This window comes from Physeter macrocephalus, chromosome 11, assembly GCF_002837175.3.
Source record: "Physeter macrocephalus isolate SW-GA chromosome 11, ASM283717v5, whole genome shotgun sequence".
In the NCBI taxonomy this organism is placed as follows: domain Eukaryota; kingdom Metazoa; phylum Chordata; class Mammalia; order Artiodactyla; family Physeteridae; genus Physeter; species Physeter macrocephalus.
The window spans coordinates 9,497,654-9,517,644 of NC_041224.1; the positions used below are offsets into that span (position 1 = coordinate 9,497,654).

Below are 19,991 nucleotides of genomic sequence, written 5' to 3' on the forward strand. Positions count from 1 at the left end.
TTTTTTTTTTTTTTTTGCGGTACGCGGGCCTCTCACTGCTGGGGCCTCTCCCGTTGCGGAGCACAGGCTCCGGACGCGCAGGCTCAGCGGCCACGGCTCACGGGCCCAGCCGCTCCGCGGCACGTGGGATCTTCCCGGATCGGGGCACGAACCCGCGTCCCGAGCATCGGCAGGCGGACTCCCAACCACCGCGCCACCAGGGAAGCCCGAAAGTGGGATTTGTATACAGGAAAAACCTGGCAAAAAGTTCCACTTCTCAGTATTGGGAGTTCCTCAATTTATAACTCATTCTTAAGGGATAATATTTCATTGTGATACTGGAAACTGTCTTTTTACTAGAGGGGTAGGAGAGAGAAATATAATTAGTTCTCCTTACAAAAGAAAAGACTTATGAAATGTTACTAAGGAAGCTACCAAACGTTGCCAAAGTGAACAGTGGAAATAAATGGAGGGCTGGGATTAGGTCCTCTACGGAGTTCTCAGAGTGGAATCATAGCCCACAAGGTCTTAGAATAAGCATCATGATCTACTTTCCAGAGATCTAAATATAAAATCCATGTTATCAATGGAGCCATCAAGTAATCCACCCTACCGAGCACCTTGAAAAGTTGCTGGTGGGTTGGGACAGGAGGTAGAAATGAAAGTACACAAAATCACTTCCTGTGATGACGGCCAGCATGTGCCACAGCCTCTCACTTCCCCGTTCCTGAGAATGGAGAAGTCTGACAAAGCCTAACGGTTTCTAATGGAATATCAAAAGTTGTTTCCATACCTCCTAGTCTATAAGAGGTCATAAAACACTCAATTTTTAAGAAGTTTAGCTACTTGCATACCAATTTGGCCTGAGAGAATGAAGACATTATTTTATATCAATTAGAGGAATGAGTTTCCTAATTTTTTTTCATCCAGTCCACCATGTTCCATCTTGGGTGAAGAGGAGAACTGTACTGGGACAGGGGCAGAATAATGGTCCTAAAATAGCATTCATTTTGCATAGAAAAAGGTCTCTAGCTCTCATAATAACCCATCTTACCAAAAATTTGGAGTAAGCCAAAAGGTTAATATCAAAATAAATACATGATAAAGTAAGAAAATGATCTGTTAAGTCAAATTACTCACAGGAGATCCATCACTCCAAGTAAAGCCCTCAGAAGGACTTCCATATGTCAGTCCCAACCAAAACAGTTCGTGGTAGCTTCCACTAGCTCTGCAACATACAAGATATAAAGGTAGCTTATGAACCAAGTTTGGTTACCTATGAGTCCTAATCAAATTTGAAAATGACCCCCAAAACATAAATTAGTTAGTACACAGGTAAAAGGATTCAATGACTACATGTAAGCTTTATGCAACAGTTGTGCAGTTTGGTACAACCTGTAAATATCCTCAAAACAAGCTGCTGTTTGAAAGAATTGTAAAGCACTGGAAGGTACTCATTCATTTATTCATTTAACAATATGTACTGAGTGTCTTATACGTTTACAGAGCAATTCATCACAGGATTTATATCTATAAAATTAAAGTATTTAGAAGTGAAACTAGATCAAAAAGTGCCCACGGATTCAGGATATGATATATGTATCCAAAGCAGCATAAGGAGCCAACAATTTTGGAAATATGAGAATTTTCTCAACATCATTAACACCCAACGGGTCAAAGAAAGGAGTATTGTATAGAAAAGCTACTTACGTTATTAATCGCCATATTGTTTGCTGTTCCTCCTTATTATTGATACTAGCTAGATCTCCACCCAGAGCTCTACAAAAATCTCGAGATTCAAACCATGTTTTCTTCTCATGTTTTCCTTTTGTAAACAGCTAAAGGTGATACAGATTCAGAATTTATTTTACACTTCATAGCTTGTCAAACCAAGAGAAATAATCTACTTTTGATGAGATTTCATTTATAGAAAAGCAAGACATTACAATGGCCCCAAACAATGTAATTCTCTTGGCTGAAAATCAATTTGTGAGTGAATATTTGGGTAACAAAATTTGGGGGATGATTTTGTTGAGAAAACCTTAGAAAATGAACTTATTTTATAGCACCTGGAGAAGTCAGATTAAAAGCTTTAGGTGTATGGTTTGGCATACAGCTTCTTGTAGAAGATAGGATTAATTTGGTTAAGTGTAAAAAGTGGCATTGAGATGGAAGAGAATGAAAAGAAACTTGATATAGAGAAAGTAAACATGAATTTAAAAAATTTAAGGGTAACAACCTCCCTAAGATTGCGCCACAGTTTGTTATTCTGTTTAGCTTAAACAATGAATAACCCGGCAGCCTTCCAACACTTTGTTGTTATGTTCTTAAAGCTGCCGTTTCCTTATGGATGTATATTTTAACAACGATTGGAGAACATGTCATGACTGACACTTAATCGGGGAGAGCATCTAAAAAGATGGGATATAAGCTAAACTAAAGCTAAGATTTATAGAATTTAGAGAATATGTCATATTATCCACAATGATAGTATGGGAAATATCCATCAGGATGCAAACAGTAAAGAAGTTCATTGTATCCACCAACTTTTATAAATTTCATTCATTATTTCTCATGAGACGTGGCCCCCACCATTGCAGGCTTGTAGAAAAAGGGATTTGCTTCCAGTGGACTATGGTTGCCCAGTTGTCATAGAGCAACCCAAGGCAATCTTCACCTTGACCTTACTTGAGTTATCTGGATACAGGTAACTTGAGCAACTCTCCACTGCAGTAATTCTCAAGACTCCTGTGAATATCTCAAGTTGTTAGATGGTGATATAAGACTTTATTTTCTTAAATCAATTTACTAACAGCTGAATTTTATTACTAATTCTCACATCTTAATATGTACAAAGATGGTCTATATGTTTTCAAACAAACCCTACCCCAAGCACCTCTAAAACCATAATTTCTAGGGAAGCACATATTTGGATTCGTTGAACATCCACCTGGAGAACATCTCCTGGAACCCGTGGTTCACTTCCCAGCTCTGGAGAATTCTGCTCCTTCTCTCAAAAATTCTGCAGCTAATCTCCATAGCCTGCCACCCTCGGGCAGATGGCTGTGCATAGGCCGGACCTGGCCTTTGTGCAATAACTCAGAAGTTTCCAGAGGCAGCAATCAAATGCCTGATTGGCTTCGTATTAGTCCTCAATCCATCTGTAAAATCCTCTCCTGTCTTGGCTCAATATGTTCCCTTCTATGTAAATTATGCTTTTAGCTTCGACTGGCTAATCTGGATTGAACAGCTAATGAGTCTCTGTTGCTGCTAAGTGGAAGTTACCAGCTCAACTAGCCCTTGAGTTAGAGGAGACTAAACAACCTCATTCTGACACAGGTTAGTAACTCAGGTTCTTCATAAGTAACTGTCTTACAAAACATACCAGGGCTATATGCCTCAAAGGACTGAACAAAAGAAGTCCAGAAAACTGGCCTTTAGAGAATAATGTCATTAAGTGGTAGATAAGTACATTGCTATATTTGGCTAAACCCAACCTTCTCTAGAAAGAATAGGATTTACAAGAGAGAAAAAAAACCCAAATGCTTAATTCATTGGGGTATGGGGTATGTTTTTTGCTTGGGTGAACTTGATTGCATAAGGAGAAAATGGATGGTCCAGTCTAGGAAATGTATTGATTGATAGCAGGATATCAAATTGTCCTTTATAGGTCACTGAACGGCCATGTGCCCCTACGGGCAGTCTTTCATCTCCCATTAGGCATAATAATCAGGGGTTAAATCAGAACAAGGGCGTATTCTCTCTAGAATCCCAGTGTGACATGCTCGCAGATTCGTTTATCAGTTCGCTTAGCCTAAAGCTTGAGCGCCAAGAACAGAGCCAAAATGGGATGCAACAGGCTAGCATAGGGGGAGCAGAAATTCTCATGAAGATAAAAAGAAGTGCGAGCTCATACTAGAGCAAGCAAGCATGGGAGAGAGGAAAGACGCCAAGAGTGGGAGGGGAGGAAGGCAAAGCAGGCAAGAAAGGCCGCCGCGAATTGTGTCTGTGGTATGGATTAGCAATCCGCCCAAGGAGAGCTCTTTAAAAACAATGGATGCCCAGGCCCCCTGCCAGGTCAATAAAATCAGAATTTCTCCAGGTGGAGCCTGGGCATTGGTTTTGTTTCAATTCCTTAGGTGATTCTTTAGGCTGAAGCATATCCCAAATTCTTTAAGAGCTTGGCAATTGAGACTTACCTTGAAACACAAGCCTGTTTTACTGGAGGCGCCCCAGTCCTCTGGACACTTGGGCTCCGGGGTGCTTGTGGGCTCTGGGGGGCGAGTTACTCCTTTTGCCCAGTGTTTGCACACAAATTTTGCCTTTTCTTCACACCTCAAGACATCCCACAAGCCCCCTGCAACCCCAGTTCTCATGGCAACACACCCGGCTTTCCGTCCTGCAGGCAACAAAGCAGAATTCACTCAACAAGTGATGTGAAAGCCAGCTGTGTTCACGGAAGACAGTTCCAACCTGAGCCTCAAGCTGTGGGATCAAATCTACATGTGACAAGAAAATGTAGAGGAGAGATCCTGCAGCATCTGGCAAGTGATTTGTGCTATTTTTGAACCACTATTTACCTTTTATTTGTGTGGCCTGTATCCCCAACTGAATTATAACCTCAAATGTCAGGGTTTGGGTAACATTTTGTATTTCTAATATCTGGCAGGGTGGCCCCCTCAACACAGACATTTAACAGTACAATAGTTTTAGTATGATAAAATTTACCATAATGACAAAAATAATGTTTTGGGTTTTTTTTCCCCAAGGAAGTTGATGGTTTTTGAATTTATTTTTTATTTTATATCGGAGTCTAGTTGATTTACAATGTTGTGTTAGTTTCAGGTGTACAGCAAAGTGATTCAGTTATACACGTACATATACCCAAAAATAATGGGGTTTTGCTGTTTCTTTCTTTTTAAAAAAACATTATTTAAGATCTGTTATTTTTCCCCCTGGGGTCAATGTAGATATCTGAGAACAGAAGTTCTTTGGACTTCAAAATGAGACACGCCTGAGCTAGAGATTTTAGATCAATTACTCAACTACTATGAACCCATTTCCTCGTTCTAAAATGCAAATACTGCTACCTACCTTACAGAGTTGTGATGCATGCCCGCTTTAATGGATAAAAAAAGTACATAAAAGACAGTGTGGACTATACTAAGCTTCATGGTTAGTATAGTATAATTAGTATAATTACCGTCATGATTATTTTGAAATAGTAATTAAGATAGAGCTTTGTAAACATTAGGATTCCTTGCTGCTAAGATGAGATAGTCTTTGATTCCTGTCCTTTTAAAGGCAGTAAATGTTTAGAAGTAACTCTCAAAGTTCTGAGGGGGTATATTTTTCCCAAAATATTTTCTGTAAGATTGCTAATTCCCTATGACTCTGGTTTGATCCATTTTTATTCCCTAAGGATGTTACAGGATTAATCTCTCAGAATCCTACTGCTAAATGATCAACACCAGTGAAATGAAGGAGTTTTGCCTGGAGAGTAAGAATTACCACCCTTCAAAAAAACAAAAACGTGCACACAGCTCTTAATATACTGCCCTGTTCTTTCAAAATAAACTGAAGTCTTACTATTTTTCAGAATGTTCAATAATTAAACAAAAATCACACTATCCAAATTACTGATCTCTTTTCCTTATTGACAGCTGAGGATACAAATTTTTAAAACTTCTGAAGATTAGGACTTATTAGGCCAAGTAGTTAATTTGTGCCCTTAAGCTATATTATTCCTTCTTTAGCTTTTTATCCAGGCACAATGAAACACTTGCTATAAGGGTGTTGAATTTCCTAAGTGCAGTCATACTGAATTATGTCATAGGCTAGACACCAGTGCATAAAGAAAGCAAAGAATCTTTCAGAGTCTACTTCAGAAACTTCTTATTAAAGAAGGCAAATGAAAATTTATAGGGAGGGAGGGTGATCTTAGTGCAAACAGCCTGGATTTGGAAATTACAAAGGTTAGTCTAAATCCATGCTTATAAATTTTTCAAGTTCCAGTTTCCACCTCTTTACAATGAGGATACTTAAACTTACCTTGCAGGTTTCCTATAAGGATAAAATTAAATCCCAGGCATAAAAAGGGCTAAACGGGGTAGCCCATTCAAGATATTGAAATAATGAGTTCCACATAAGCACTAAATCTTGTTCCAGATTTAGCACAGTCATAATTCTAGTCATAGTTACCTTGAAAAGTTTTATATCCCTTGAGGACAATTTTAAATTCTCAGAAGTAAGTTAACCATTTGCAATCTTTATGACCATTTAGGATTTCATCACTGTTTCATAAATACTTCAAATAGAGCGGTACCGGATAACCTAGCAGTTTTCTCTTCCCTTTCTTTTTTTTTTAGACCACTGCCAACTAATGGGAACATTTTTAAAAGAAAAAGCAAAAAGAGAATGAAATATAAGATAATAAAATCTAAAAAGCACAATTAATTTACCTAAGTCTGTTTGGAAAGGTGCCGTGAAGGAATTATAGGCTTGGCCCGATGGACGTGTAGGGTAAATGGAAACCCAAGACCAAAGTGCTGGGACTTCCCGGGTGGTCCAGTGGTTAAGAATCCATGCTTCTACTGCAGAGGGCAGGGGTTCCATCCCTGCTCAGGGAACTAAGATCCCTCATGCCACATGGTGCGGCCAAAAAGGAAGAAAAAGGAACACAGATTCTTGGGCCCCTCTCCAGACCACCTGAAACAAGACCGAAGCTCTGAACATACCTGGCATATCTGAATTCCAGTGGGTGAACTGAACCCCTTCTGCGATGGTCCACTGAAAAGTTCCTTTGTTTTGTACATCTGAAAGTCCTATCCAAAAATATCTTTCAGGCCTCAATCCAACCAAACTAGTCAGAAAGGCTTGTTCATATCTTTAAAAAAAAAAAAATTAACTAAATTTTAGAAAAATGTGAATTTTTCTAATTATCCACATGAAAAGTATCTCAATTGTATGCCTGAGCTATGCTTTAGTTGGCAAGTCAAACCTATTGTGTTCTATTTACATGTCATTTAAATAATGCACATTTTCACTAAGGAAATGTGATCTTATGAAGGAAAAATATCATACAGCTGATTGAATAAAATCATTCAAATGTACCCAAACTATTTTTCTCTATTGCTCACCAGCCCCTCTGCCCCTCCTCAAAGTGAAAGAGAACTCCGAAAATGCAAAGGAGGAAACTATCTCCTTTTACAATACATTGTTTGAAAATCAGTCCACTTTTCAAATATTTCAAATGCTCTACACAATTCTTGGTGAAGTAAGTGGAGAGGCTGTAACATTATTGAGGACAATACAACTAGAAAATCTGTGTGGATATTCCCCTCAATTTCATTTTCATTTTTCAGCTCGGAAACAAAAGAGAAAATTATCAAGAAATACAGAGAACTAGAGATTCAATCTCTAGAATCACAAATTCCAGCGTTTGCTCTCCTCTGGATCCCATCCTTACATTTGGCATAATCTGGTAATAATACAATGTAGTTGGTAAGGCAAACAAAATTTGTCTTAATTGATAAACAGACAATGACGCAGCAACATATGCAAAAAAATATCTCTTTGGAGCAAAAGAAAAGTGATGTCCAAAGTTTCCAGGAACAAAGGGAGCTGTAGATGGCTCCAGCGAGAATAGAGAGGGAAATGGAGAGAAAGCCACAATAACAGAACATTTGTTTGACCCTAGTCTGAATAATTTCATTCCCTAAACTGAACAAACCAAAAAAATTAAAAAGTAACAACTCAATTTTTCTTAAAGCCCCAAAACCAAATTGAACCACAGAGTTAGTGAGTTCCTGAACACAAGTATCACAGAAAACACATAAAGAAAAGCAAACTTAAAATAGAAAATCTAGGGAAATCTCTGTTCCAGTAGACCAAAGACCAACAGTACAGATCAGAACATGCTCCAACAGTACTTAAAAATGTATAGCTCACTTCCGGGTCATAAAATAAAAATTATCTAAGTTCTTATTTTCAGAGGTTAGCATTGTATCAGGGTATTACAATGTATCAGACATTTAATTATACATGAAAAAAGAATGTTGAAAAACAAGTTCTTTTATAAAGACTATATGAATTCTATGACATCTTTCATTTTATCAAAGAATTTTTAATATCAATAGCATCCTCTACACTTTATTGGGTCTGCCTTGAAAGGTCAATAAATATAACTTACTGTAGTAAAACTCAATAATTTTTACCTATTCACTTCCAATCAAATGGACATTTTAAAAAATTTCTTTTAAGTTTCTTCTGTGCCTGATCCAGTACTTTGCAAAAAGCAGGAGAAAAATAAATACTAAAACCTCAAAGAAGGATGGGACTCTAGATGTTAAAAGTTACATAAAATTCTCTGTGTCCACATCATTTTCTGGACCTAATAAGCTAGTAAACCTAGCAAAGCAAAGCAAAACAAAGAATGGAAGACTGGAAAGAATGAATAAAATATTCAGTAAATCTCTCTGCCTTCTTTTTTGCTGGAGGTGGTAGTAAAGATAGAAAGTTTGATTTTTGACATGACAAATTTTACTTACTGTTATTGCTTTAAAAAATTTGAGATCTGCTACATTTTAAAAAAAGTTAGATCTCTCATGGAGCTCAATATCAAAAAAACAAACAACCCAATTGAAAAATGGGCAGAAGACCTAAATAGACATTTCACCAAAGAAGACATACAGATGGCCAAGAAGCACATGAAAAGATGCTTAACATCACTAATTATTAGAGAAATGCATATGAAAACTACAATGAGGTATCACCTCACACCAGTCAGAAAGGCCAGCATCAAAAAATCTACAAACAGTAAATGCTGGAGAGGGTGTGGAGAAAAGGGAACCCTTTTGCACTGTTGGTGGGAATGTAAATTGATACAGCCACTATGGAGAACAGTATGGAGGTTCCTTATAAAACTAAATATAGAACTATCAAATGACCCAGCAATCTCACTACTGGGCATATGCCCTGAGAAAACTGTAATTCAAAAGGACACATGCATCCCAATGTTCATTGCAGCTCTATTTACAATAGCCAGGACATGGAAACAACCTAAATGGCCATCGACAGACAAATGGATAAAGAAGATTTGGTACATATATACAATGGAATATTACTCAGCCAGAAAAAGGAACGAAATTTGGTCATTTGTAGAGACGTGGATGGTCCTAGAGTCTGTCATACAGAGTGAAGTAAGCCAGAAAGAGAAAAACAAATATCGTATATTAACGCATATATGTGGAATCTAGAGAAATGGTACAGATGAACCTATTTGTAGGGAAGGAATAGAGATGTAGAGGTAGAGAACGGACATGTGGACATTTGTAGGGAAGGAATAGAGATGTAGAGGTAGAGAACGGACATGTGGACACGGGGGGGGAAGGGGAGGGTGGGACAAATTGGGAGATTAGGTTTGACATAAATACACTACCATGTGTAAAATAGCTAACTAGTAGGAACCTGCTGTATAGCACAGGAGCTCAGCTCGGTGCTCTGTGACGACCTAGATGGGTGGAATGGGGGGCGGTGGGAGAGAGGTCCAAGAGGGAGGGGACATAGGTATACATATAGCTGATTCACTTCCTTGTACAGCAGAAACTAACACAACATTGTAAAGCAATTATACTCCAATAAATAAATAAATAAAGTTAGAGCTATAAACAACATTTACCAGAGCATTAGCAAACTGTTCTGAACATTGTTTTATGGTACTAAAAGTAGCAAAATATTTTATTGTGTTTTCAATGAAGAATCCAAATAAAAACATGATTTTTTTTTTTTTTTTTTTTTTTGCGGTACACGGGCCTCTCACTGCTGTGGCCTCTCCCGTTGCGGAGCACAGGCTCCGGACGCGCAGGCTCAGCGGCCATGGCTCATGGGCCCAGCCGCTCCGCGGCATGTGGGATCTTCCCAGACTGGGGCACGAACCCGCGTCCCCTGCATCGGCAGGCGGACTCTCAACCACTGCGCCACCAGGGAAGCCCCAAAACATGATTTTTAATGCTCCTATATTTACAAACCATACTTCAAGATTCAATGTAATTTACTCAGAAATTTAGAGCACATTGATATGCTTTTTTGGAAATGGTTCATTGTTTGATAAATTTTTTTAAAAACATGAAATAGTTGCATACCTGTCTTCAACAGTTGTTAGGTAAGCCTTCTCATTCACACAGGTTTGGTTTGCTTCTGTAAATGTTGAAAGTGTGTGTCCAATCAAATAGCAGTAGAAGCCATGTCTTTTCCAGCCCTATTGATGTTATGAAGCAGATTATCATGCATATTTATTATATAATATTATTTTAATAATTCCTCTATGATGAAACACAAATTGATAAATAGAAGTGTGTAAAGAACACAAATATGAATAATTTCACATGCAATGAAAACAATTTATGTGAATAAGGAAAACAGGAGTGCATTGTTCCTCAAATGGCAATTATGATACAAAATGGGGGTGAGGGGAGTCATTCTCTCCACTTCTGATGCAACGTCCAACAAAAATGATTTGTGACATGTTTGCCCAAGAAACTGAACAAAATGGCTAAGATCTCAGTTTTAGAATAGGTAACCACAGGAAATAATTTGCAGAATAACAAGCCTAGTCACCTATTGAAGCCAGTAGTAGATGGTGAGTATAAAGCTGTACCATCTGGTCACAGGATAGTATTTATCAAACTTTTGGCAACATGATTTGGTATGCTTCCTCTCCCACACTTCAAACACACAGAAATAAAAGCATGCTAAATAAAAACATAACAATAAACAGAAAATCCATACTAGAGTTTGGGAGAAAGAAGGGGAAATCTCCAGGTATCAAAAATAAATACTAGAAAACTAAAAAGCTGGAATGGAAAATGCACAAGCTGAGACTGTAGTTGCCTGGTTATGTATCAGACCAAGATTAAGGTCCTAGAGTCTAGGGGCTGGGGCATTAATGTCCATACAGATTAGGATATTTGTCCCATCAGCCCACGTGAGGCAGGGAGATAGAACTGAAGTCCTTGCGTAAAGATGATACCCACTAAGGGTAGCCCCTCTTTGAAAGGAGAGCGAGAAAACTCCACCCACAGAAGGAGGAAATGACAGAGATTCTTGTCACCTGCCTGGGGTTCTGGGTGAAGGAAGAAAAAAATTCTTCTGTTTGAAAATAAATACCAAGTCTGTGCCATAGATGGGTGCCAGTTCCAACTTTACACTCTCCACATTGTATGAGAATCTACAGCCCCAAAAATAAAATATAAAATGTAGTCTACAGAAGGGGAATCTTGCAGGCACTTTGAGAAGTAAAATGTAAAACCACACGACAGAAATATTTCCACAATCCAGGTCACGTAAGACTATGACATTTGAGGGTCAGGGTGGGGATGGGATGGGGACGAATTCACAATCAAAACTTATAAACCATGTGAGAAAAATGTGTCATTTTAAGGGAGAGTCAACAGTTTAACATAATAAAACAATCTGGAAAAAATATAAAAAGAAGCATGTTGCGATGATTTAAGTGACAAAAGAAGAAACAGAATCAATGGTGAAAGATCAAAATACTATGAACAAAGAATGAGAGGATTCAAACACACACAAAAAAGAATTTCTAGAAAAGAAAAATATGAAGTTAAAAACTCAATGGCCAGGGGCTTCCCTGGTGGCGCAGTGGTTGCGCATCCGCCTGCCAATGCAGGGGAACCGGGTTCGCGCCCCGGTCTGGGAGGATCCCACATGCCGCGGAGCGGCTGGGCCCGTGAGCCATGGCCGCTGAGCCTGCGCGTCCGGAGCCTGCGCTCCGCAACGGGAGAGGCCACAACAGAGGAAGGCCCGCATACCACAAAAAAAAAAACAAAACAAAAAACAACTCAATGGCCAGATTAAATATAGAAAATATGGTTTCAGAAAGATTAGTAAATTGACTGAATGTAGAAGAGAGATGAGAATATGAAAAGATGTTTTAAAAATCATATTGATAGAAAATATAAATGACAGAATGAGAAGGTTGAAAATCAACCTGAGAGAAGTTTCAGAAGCACTGAATAAAATTAATGACTGGTAATTTTCAAGAATGGAAAGATACAAATCCTCGAAATGAAGAGGCACACTCAATACCAAATGGAACCAATAAAATAAATCCAAAACTGAACACACTGTACTTACAGACAGAGAAAATGAGATCTTAAAATCAATAAGAGAGAAAATACAGAGTATCCACTTTTTAAAAAAAGAAGATTTAGTCTAGTAGGAATTCCAATGGCAAAAATAAAGGCCAGGAGAAAATGAAATAATATGTAAAGTGCTGTCAGAAAACAGCTATCAATCTAGAATTCTAAAATGACCTACCTAAATTACTATGCAGGGTGAAGATGAATTCAAGAGATTCTCAAACAAAGACAGAGAGTTTTCCACTCCCAAATCCCAGGGAAAGAACTTCTAAAAGATTTACTTTGGCAAGAAAGGAAAGCCAAGAGGAGCAAGTGGGCTAAAAGTCTACGCTGAGCAAAGAAGTCAATAAATGTCAGTAAATCCAGGTCTAACGGCCTGGACAAATAGCAAAGATACCTAATTGGCGGTGGGAAGTTAAGGAATGGAATAGTAATAAGATCTGTAGTTTAGTCAATAATATTGTATCCATGCCGACTACCTGTAGTGATCATGCACTCTGGTTAGAGAAAATGCTGTCATTGGCTGAAGTGGAGTGGATGATACAGGGGAATTCTCGGTACTCTTTTTTTCAACTTCTTGTGAGTCTAACATTACTTCAAAATTTGAAAAATTTTGAATGTTTGAGTGGGATAATTAACATTCATTTTGTTCATGAGGCAGAGAGAGATATCGGTTAACTTCAAGTCAGGAATGCATGTTAAAAATATAAGGGTAACCATTTTTTTTAAAAAAAAGAGTAAGAATGTATAACTTCCAAACCTGTACAGGAGGAAAATGGAATAAATATATTCAATAGAACCGATGTCATGCCCATGGTCCATGGTTTCAATTCCACAAAAACTGGTGTTTACCAGTTAAAAGCCAGAGTTCCTCAAATTAGATTAAAAATGAAAATGCAGATATTTATTTATAAGAGCCATTCCTAAAATATAACGACACATAATGATTAAAAGCAAGCAGCTGGAGAAAGAGGTTCCAGGGAAATACCAAGCAAAAGATAGTTTCTGTGTCAATATTAATATTATTTAAAATTGACTTTATGATAAAAAAATATTATTATGAATGAAGAAAATAATTACATAGTTGAAGGACTGATTCACCAAGAATATATAATACAGATCAAAGTACGTAAGTCAAAACTTGATACAATTACAAGGAGAATATTTTGTCAAGCAGACAAAATATTAGAAATATAGAATATCTGGATAATATAATTGCTAAGTTTTATCTAGTCACCATATATAGACCCCTGAACCCCCAGATCAAAGATCATTCTGTTCAAGCACAGATGGAATATTTATAAAAACTGACTATGAACTAGATAATAAATAAAATCTCAACAAATAACAACAAAAACTTTATATGAGAACAATGCAGTGAAATTTAAATCAACAGTAGCTCCCAATTATTTAGAAACTAAAACACAAACAAAACCCCATCACTACCAGCAAATTCTACCACGATGAAAACACACACACACACATTTCTAAATAATTCATGGGTCAAAAACATCTTAATGGAATTAAAAAATATTTACAATTTAATCATATGAAAACACCACATAACAAAACTTGGTGGCTGGTCCATGGTTTCAATTCCACCTTTTATTTCTGTAAGCATTTTAAAACACATTCACTTTAATGTCATATCCATTAATTCCACCATCTAAGCTCCTGGTGGTATGTTTTATAATTTTGGATTTCAGACTCATCTGTGGGATTCCCAATCAGCCTGGGAAGGAGGACTTCTGTATAAAGAGGATTTACATTTGCATCTGTCAGACATCCAGGAATATTAGCAACTTGGGACCATTTCATGTTAATTCCTTAGATCAAGGTTTCCCATACAGGTAGCAATGAATTGAAAACTGAATCCCAGATCTTTATGACAGAAGGCCTGTAGTTTTGAATTCTCAGAAATACCCCTACACCACCAAGTACCCAGGCCCAGACAAAAAAACTGTTATCTTCCTTTGTTGACAAGTGGATTTTTTTTCTAGACTTTCCAGCAATTTGAGGAAATCAGTGCCTAGAGCATGTGTTTTTAAACTGGCTAAATTAATATCTCTGAGTTCTTGTATCTTCTCCTGTTTGGTTAGAAACGTAATGTTTATCTTTTAAGATCACTGAAAGCATAATAACCACACTCAACAAACAGTTGGCTGATATTTTCCTCTTTTTCTTATTTAACCTAATGATTAAATTGGATTCTATCATTATAGACATGACAGTTCACAGAAAAAATATACACAAAATTTGATTGTGTAGAAGTAATAAAATTTGAGGATTGGTTTATTACTTATAGAAAATTACAATAATAGACAATCTCCTGTACCTGCATATGATTAGGCAAAGAATATGTAAGTGTACTGGTAGTGAAACCAGCAGTGAAAGTGTACTTGGCTTGGGTTCTAGCCTTACCTCTGTGTGACTCATAAAAGTTATCACTTCTCTGGGCTGAAATTTCCAGAAGGCAAAAATTAAAAGGGGGTTTTCAAGCATTGCTAAGATCCTTTCTATCTCTCACATTGTATGATTTTCTGTGTTTACTCTATTTTTCTTTATGGTTTAATTGTTCAGTACTCAATTATGTTTCATGAATTCCGGTGTTTGTTATGATTTGATCACAACTTGACACTCTTGGACAGAAAATCAGTTTCTACTTTATTTTTATCCAAGAGAAGTGAGAAAGGAAAAAAGAGGAAGATGGGCAACTCAGCGATCAAACAGGAAAATGATAACCATACGCCCCGTATTCTGCAGCTTCTTTATGCTTTTAGAAACAGCTCCACAGAAATCACTTACTTTAACCTCAAAGAAAGATAAGACCTGCGGGGAGGTATTACTAACTGTGGTGCAGGTGAGAATAAAGCACGATAGGATTGCATGGTTTGACTTGGTTTACCTGAGTTACTACCTGTTGCTACCAACTAGAGTCTAGTCTCTACGAGTCCCAGACCCTCAGGGATCTACTGAGAAGACTACCCACCAGAAACAGGCTCACCAGAAATATTAAAAATGGAAAAAATGACTAAGGATTGTTTGCTATCTGCAAATCAAGGTTATCCACTGGAAATGTCCTTGATGACCCATAGCGTCATAGACTACCACTACCTGTAAGGTGAAGCAGTTGGCCCCTATTATTAAGTACCTTCATAGACAAAAATAAAGCTATCACATCATATTTGCTGATCTGAAACCACTGCGTGCGTTCTGTACTCACTCTCTGGCAGCCTGTTTCCACTTCCACTATTCCTGGAGTTTGGGCTTGTGATTTCATCTTACAGATGTAGCCAAGAGACTGTTCACAGGCCCGATCTGCCCAGTACCCATCCTGCAGAAAGCAAAGGAAAAAAAAAAAACAAACTCAATGATCATCAGTTGTTTGGTGCTATTTCCTCATAACTGCACCTCTGAAAAGGGAAATAAAGATTCGAGGTTATTAAGAGAAAAAGACATCTATGAAAAGGAAAGGTAAATGGACTCTTTACCAGGAAACTGCAAATTTGACTTTGCCTACAAAGATAGAAAGAGATTGTAGCCCCAGTATGTTTTTTATATCTTCGCTGTCAAGCCACTCTGGAGGGGGATCTAGAGAGAAACGAAAAATGCTCATAAGCCCTTAAGAGATGGTCCCAACAGAAGGTTTTCCTCCTCATCCATCCCTATGGGCAGCTGTTTTCAAGTTAACTGAGTATGTTTAAAGCCACCCAGAAAGAAGGCCCCAAGCAACATGTCCAACCTGAAACCACACCTGAAACCAGTTTTCTTCCCTCCATTCTTCCCATTTCTATTGATGAGTGTCCCCCCGGAGCTAAGGTACCATATTTCACTCTACTTCAAATTCCACCCTTTCTGCCTTCTTTAGAGATTTCACGTTAAATGACTTCTCTTCTCCTTCCCTTAACCGCTAAACACCTTGAAAAATGTTTTCCGTACCCACTACAACCTGTTACTCAACTCTTCAGCCAGTGTAATATTTTCAAATTGCAGATAAGGTTTGGCTACTCCCAGGCTGATGCATGTTTTCTCATGGCCAGTATTTTCCCTACACACCCCCTAGCCCTCACTCCATGCTTTCAGCCATACTGTCTTTTGAGTTCCCTACAAGTAGGATGCTCTCTGGTTGCCCCTTCCCAGGACACACTTCTGCCTATTCTTTCAATAATTAACACATACTCTTTTCTTAAGCTTTCAATTTATCGCCATAATAACACCACAATTATAAAAACAGTAGCTAATACTTATTGAACAGGAAGTTTGGGCCAGGCACTGTGCACGTTATACACCTTGGCCCATTTAATCCTTATACCCACCATATGAGCTGGGTATGATGATGATTATTATTTTACAAATGAGGAAATAAGCCACGCATAAAAGCCTCTTAACCACCATCTTCATTCTCTATTAACAAAAGATTACTTGATGATATACTTCAGTCGCTAAAGTGATTTAAGACATGGAAGCCATCTCTTCATATTTGGCACCTCTTTGTAACCTAAAAAAAAAGCTGTAGCTCTCCAAGCACAGACTCTAGGCTGTTGGACCCAGAGTAGATCTAGCTAAGTCTCCATCCACTCAGAGCAACCAGCTAAAAGTAGGACCAAAGCTCTGAATTGATTAATCAAGCCACGTAAAAACATGTGCTACCACCTGTGGAGAAAAGGGAACCCTCCTACACCATTGGTGGGAATGTAAATTGGTGCAGCCACTATGGGGAACAGTATGGAGGTTCCTCCAAAAAACAAAAATAAAACTACCATATGACCCAGCAATCCCACTCCTAGGCATATACCCAGAGAAAACCATAATCTGATATATGCACCCCAGTGTTCATTGCAGCACTATTTACAATGGCCAGGACATGGAACCAACCTAAATGTCCATCGACAGAGGAATGGATAAAAAAGATGTGGTACATATATACAACAGAATACGAGCCATAAAAAAGAACAAAATAATGCCAATTGCAGCAACATGGATGGACCTAGAGATTGTCATACTGAGGGAAATAAGTCAGACACAGACAAATATATATCACTTATACGTGGAATCTAAAAAAAGTGTACAAATAAACTTATTTACAAAAGAGAAACAGAGTCACAGATGTAGAAAACGTATGGTTATTGGGGGGAAAGGGGGAAGAGATAAATTGGGAGATTGGGACTGACATATACACACTACTATATATAAAATAGATAACTAATAAGGACCTGCTGTATAGCACAGGGAACTCTAGTCAATACTCTGCAATGACCTATATGGGAATAGAATCTAAAAAAGAGCTGATGTATGTGAATGTATAACTGATTCACTTTGCTGTACGGTAGACACTAACACAACACTGAAAATCAACTATACTCCAATAAAAATTAAAGAAAAAACAAACTTAGAACCAAGCATAGGAATGATATGAGCGTTCGTTATTGGTTAATTTCATCTTTGAAATGAAAGTTTCTGTCAGTTGCTTTTCTAGTCCTCTTGAGAATTTAGGTGTGCCAGACAACTGAGAGAGACTCACAAAAATTAATCTGAATTCTCGTTCAACCTTGATCTATGTCAATTCAGTAGAATAGAAACAATGGAAACAATTGTACATAATAAGTGGGACAGAAGGAAAATTTCCCTGTGGCTTTTGCTAGATATCAGTAACTAAAGTTGCCTTACTTTGCCTTTCATCACCACACAGTCTTCCTGCCTATTGTTTTCATGACTTGGTTCTCCACGAAGCCATTTGGTAAATGTTACAGGGGCTCCATCACTCCATTCAAAGTACATTTGAATCTTGATGTCATTTAAGCCAATCCATAACTCATCACTTGGCTCTAAACAGGAAGAAAAACACAGAAGTCATCTACCCAAAGTTTTCTTTCTAAACATCAGAAGGTTATCAGGAAAGGAAGACCCATTCTTTATCAACAACTCCCTTGATATAATCACTAGCATGAAAGACCATCCTCTTGAGCTTTAAACGGATCTACCTCTGTAGACTGAGATGTCAACTACATTTTATGTTGTCAATTTTAGTTTAAAATGTGTAATGTATTCTTCACATTGTGAATATGACTGCATTCTTTTGTTGTGCTACTGCAAATTCTATCTCCTGGGAGTTGTTAAACGGAAACTGAAATAGGTCTATCATTACCCTCTATCTTGTGAAGCTGCTTTTTTGTTATAAATAATTTACCATACCAACCACACTCATGGTGCTGGAAATATGGTAGCTTATTTATACATAAATCTATTTGACTACTATTAAATCTTATGAATGTTTTAAAATAATAAAAATTAAAAACTACTCCTATTTTACCGACGATGTTATCAAGAACATTCTAGGTGTTTCTGTTAAAGTTTAGTCACTGTAATAGGAGTGAAAATGATCCATACAGTGAGAAGATATATAAACTGAAGGGTTGGGCTGTCTTCTGGCATTTAGCACTTATTTATTAGTCTATGTATATGAATGAATCTGCCACCATTTTCACTACGAAACACCAGAAAAATCCAAATAACAAAAGTTAAAATAAAAACAACCAGGTATAGATACAAAAGATGATCATTCTGTTTTGAAAATTCTATGAAGAGCATTATTGATTTTATCGTAGTTTTAATTCTAAGAATTCTAAATATCATAAGTAAAAATGGGACGAAATAGAAGGCCTGAGGTCTCATGGCTAAAATCATACACATTTCCATATTTTAAAAATTGAAGGAATACACAATTCAATATCTATTTAAGTTTCATATGTTCTTTAAACAGTTAAATAAAATTACTTGCCAAAAGTTTGTAAAGATGATGTTGTAGTAGAAAATGAGAAATATGCCACATTGTATAGCAATTTCCCTAAATGGTTTAGTCTCTTCCTCCTGAAAGCTGTCACTCAACTTAGCTTTTGGAGAAGTCCCTGACTGGCCTGGTGCCAGTCCCAGCAGATGTTTCCAGCACCATGAAACATGAATGGCATTGCCAGGATGACCCCTTTTCCTTTCACTTAATCTGGCAGATCATGTTCTTTGGGCAGCAAATATAGGCTCCAAAATGACCTCATGTAGCCCTCAAGGTTTTTAGGTTCAAGACCAAATGAAAACCCAAACTCCCAAGTCCCACAATTATAATAAAGTATTAAGAGTTTCTGATAAACATTTTTCTCACTAAACTGTTCTCCCCCTCTAGCTTTTGTATGCACAAGCTTGATCCTACAAAAATATATAAGATGTGAGCATAAAGTTGTTAGACGGAATTATCAATCTGTTAGGGAAGCTGTCTTTGTTGATGGAGTCATAACTTACATGTGTAGGTCCCAATTTATCCACTGTATTTCCATGATTAACATGAAAGATATCAACTCAACTAGCTAAAAAAAGGTTTTCTAGGCTTCTGACTTAGAAACAATAATTTTAATTTTATAACTTTCCTTTACCTTTATCAATATTATTTGTATTGTTTTAAATAAATGAATCTTTATCAAGAATAAAAAAGAGAGGGTTTCCATAGTGAAAGTTTACTAATTCTCCAGCTGAGTTTAAAAGCAACCTTCATCATCCAAACTCCTAAAATAACTATAGCAATAAATATATAAGGTTCTCCCATTACTAGACCACATTATATAAAGTAGAGCAAAATTTGCATGTTAGCCCTACAGCCTCTTAACTAATGTGTTTTCCACTGATTCACTTGCAAACTTTATTCCCTACTATAAGTATCATGCCATCTATGTCATGACATTATTCAGATACACTGGTTTTGATTATATTATTATTATTATTATTTTTTTTTTGTGGTACGCGGGCCTCCCTCTGTTGTGGCCTCTCCCGTTGCGGAGCACAGGCTCCGGACGCGCAGACCCAGCG

The 19,991-nt window shown here is 37.5% G+C and overlaps 1 protein-coding gene across 1 annotated transcript in view; it reads right to left on the bottom strand.

The window, feature by feature from the left end:
- The window catches only part of MRC1 (mannose receptor C-type 1), a 100,627-nt gene that overhangs the window by 40,216 nt on the left and 40,420 nt on the right, over positions 1–19,991 (bottom strand). Inside the window, exons 8-14 of the mRNA XM_007109853.3 lie at positions 17,808–17,965; positions 15,364–15,474; positions 10,122–10,237; positions 6,717–6,865; positions 4,179–4,378; positions 1,690–1,817; positions 1,120–1,207 (exon numbers count right to left, since the gene is read on the bottom strand). Of these exons, the coding sequence (XP_007109915.1) occupies positions 1,120–1,207; positions 1,690–1,817; positions 4,179–4,378; positions 6,717–6,865; positions 10,122–10,237; positions 15,364–15,474; positions 17,808–17,965 (950 nt within the window). The remainder of the gene's footprint in view (positions 1–1,119; positions 1,208–1,689; positions 1,818–4,178; positions 4,379–6,716; positions 6,866–10,121; positions 10,238–15,363; positions 15,475–17,807; positions 17,966–19,991) is intronic.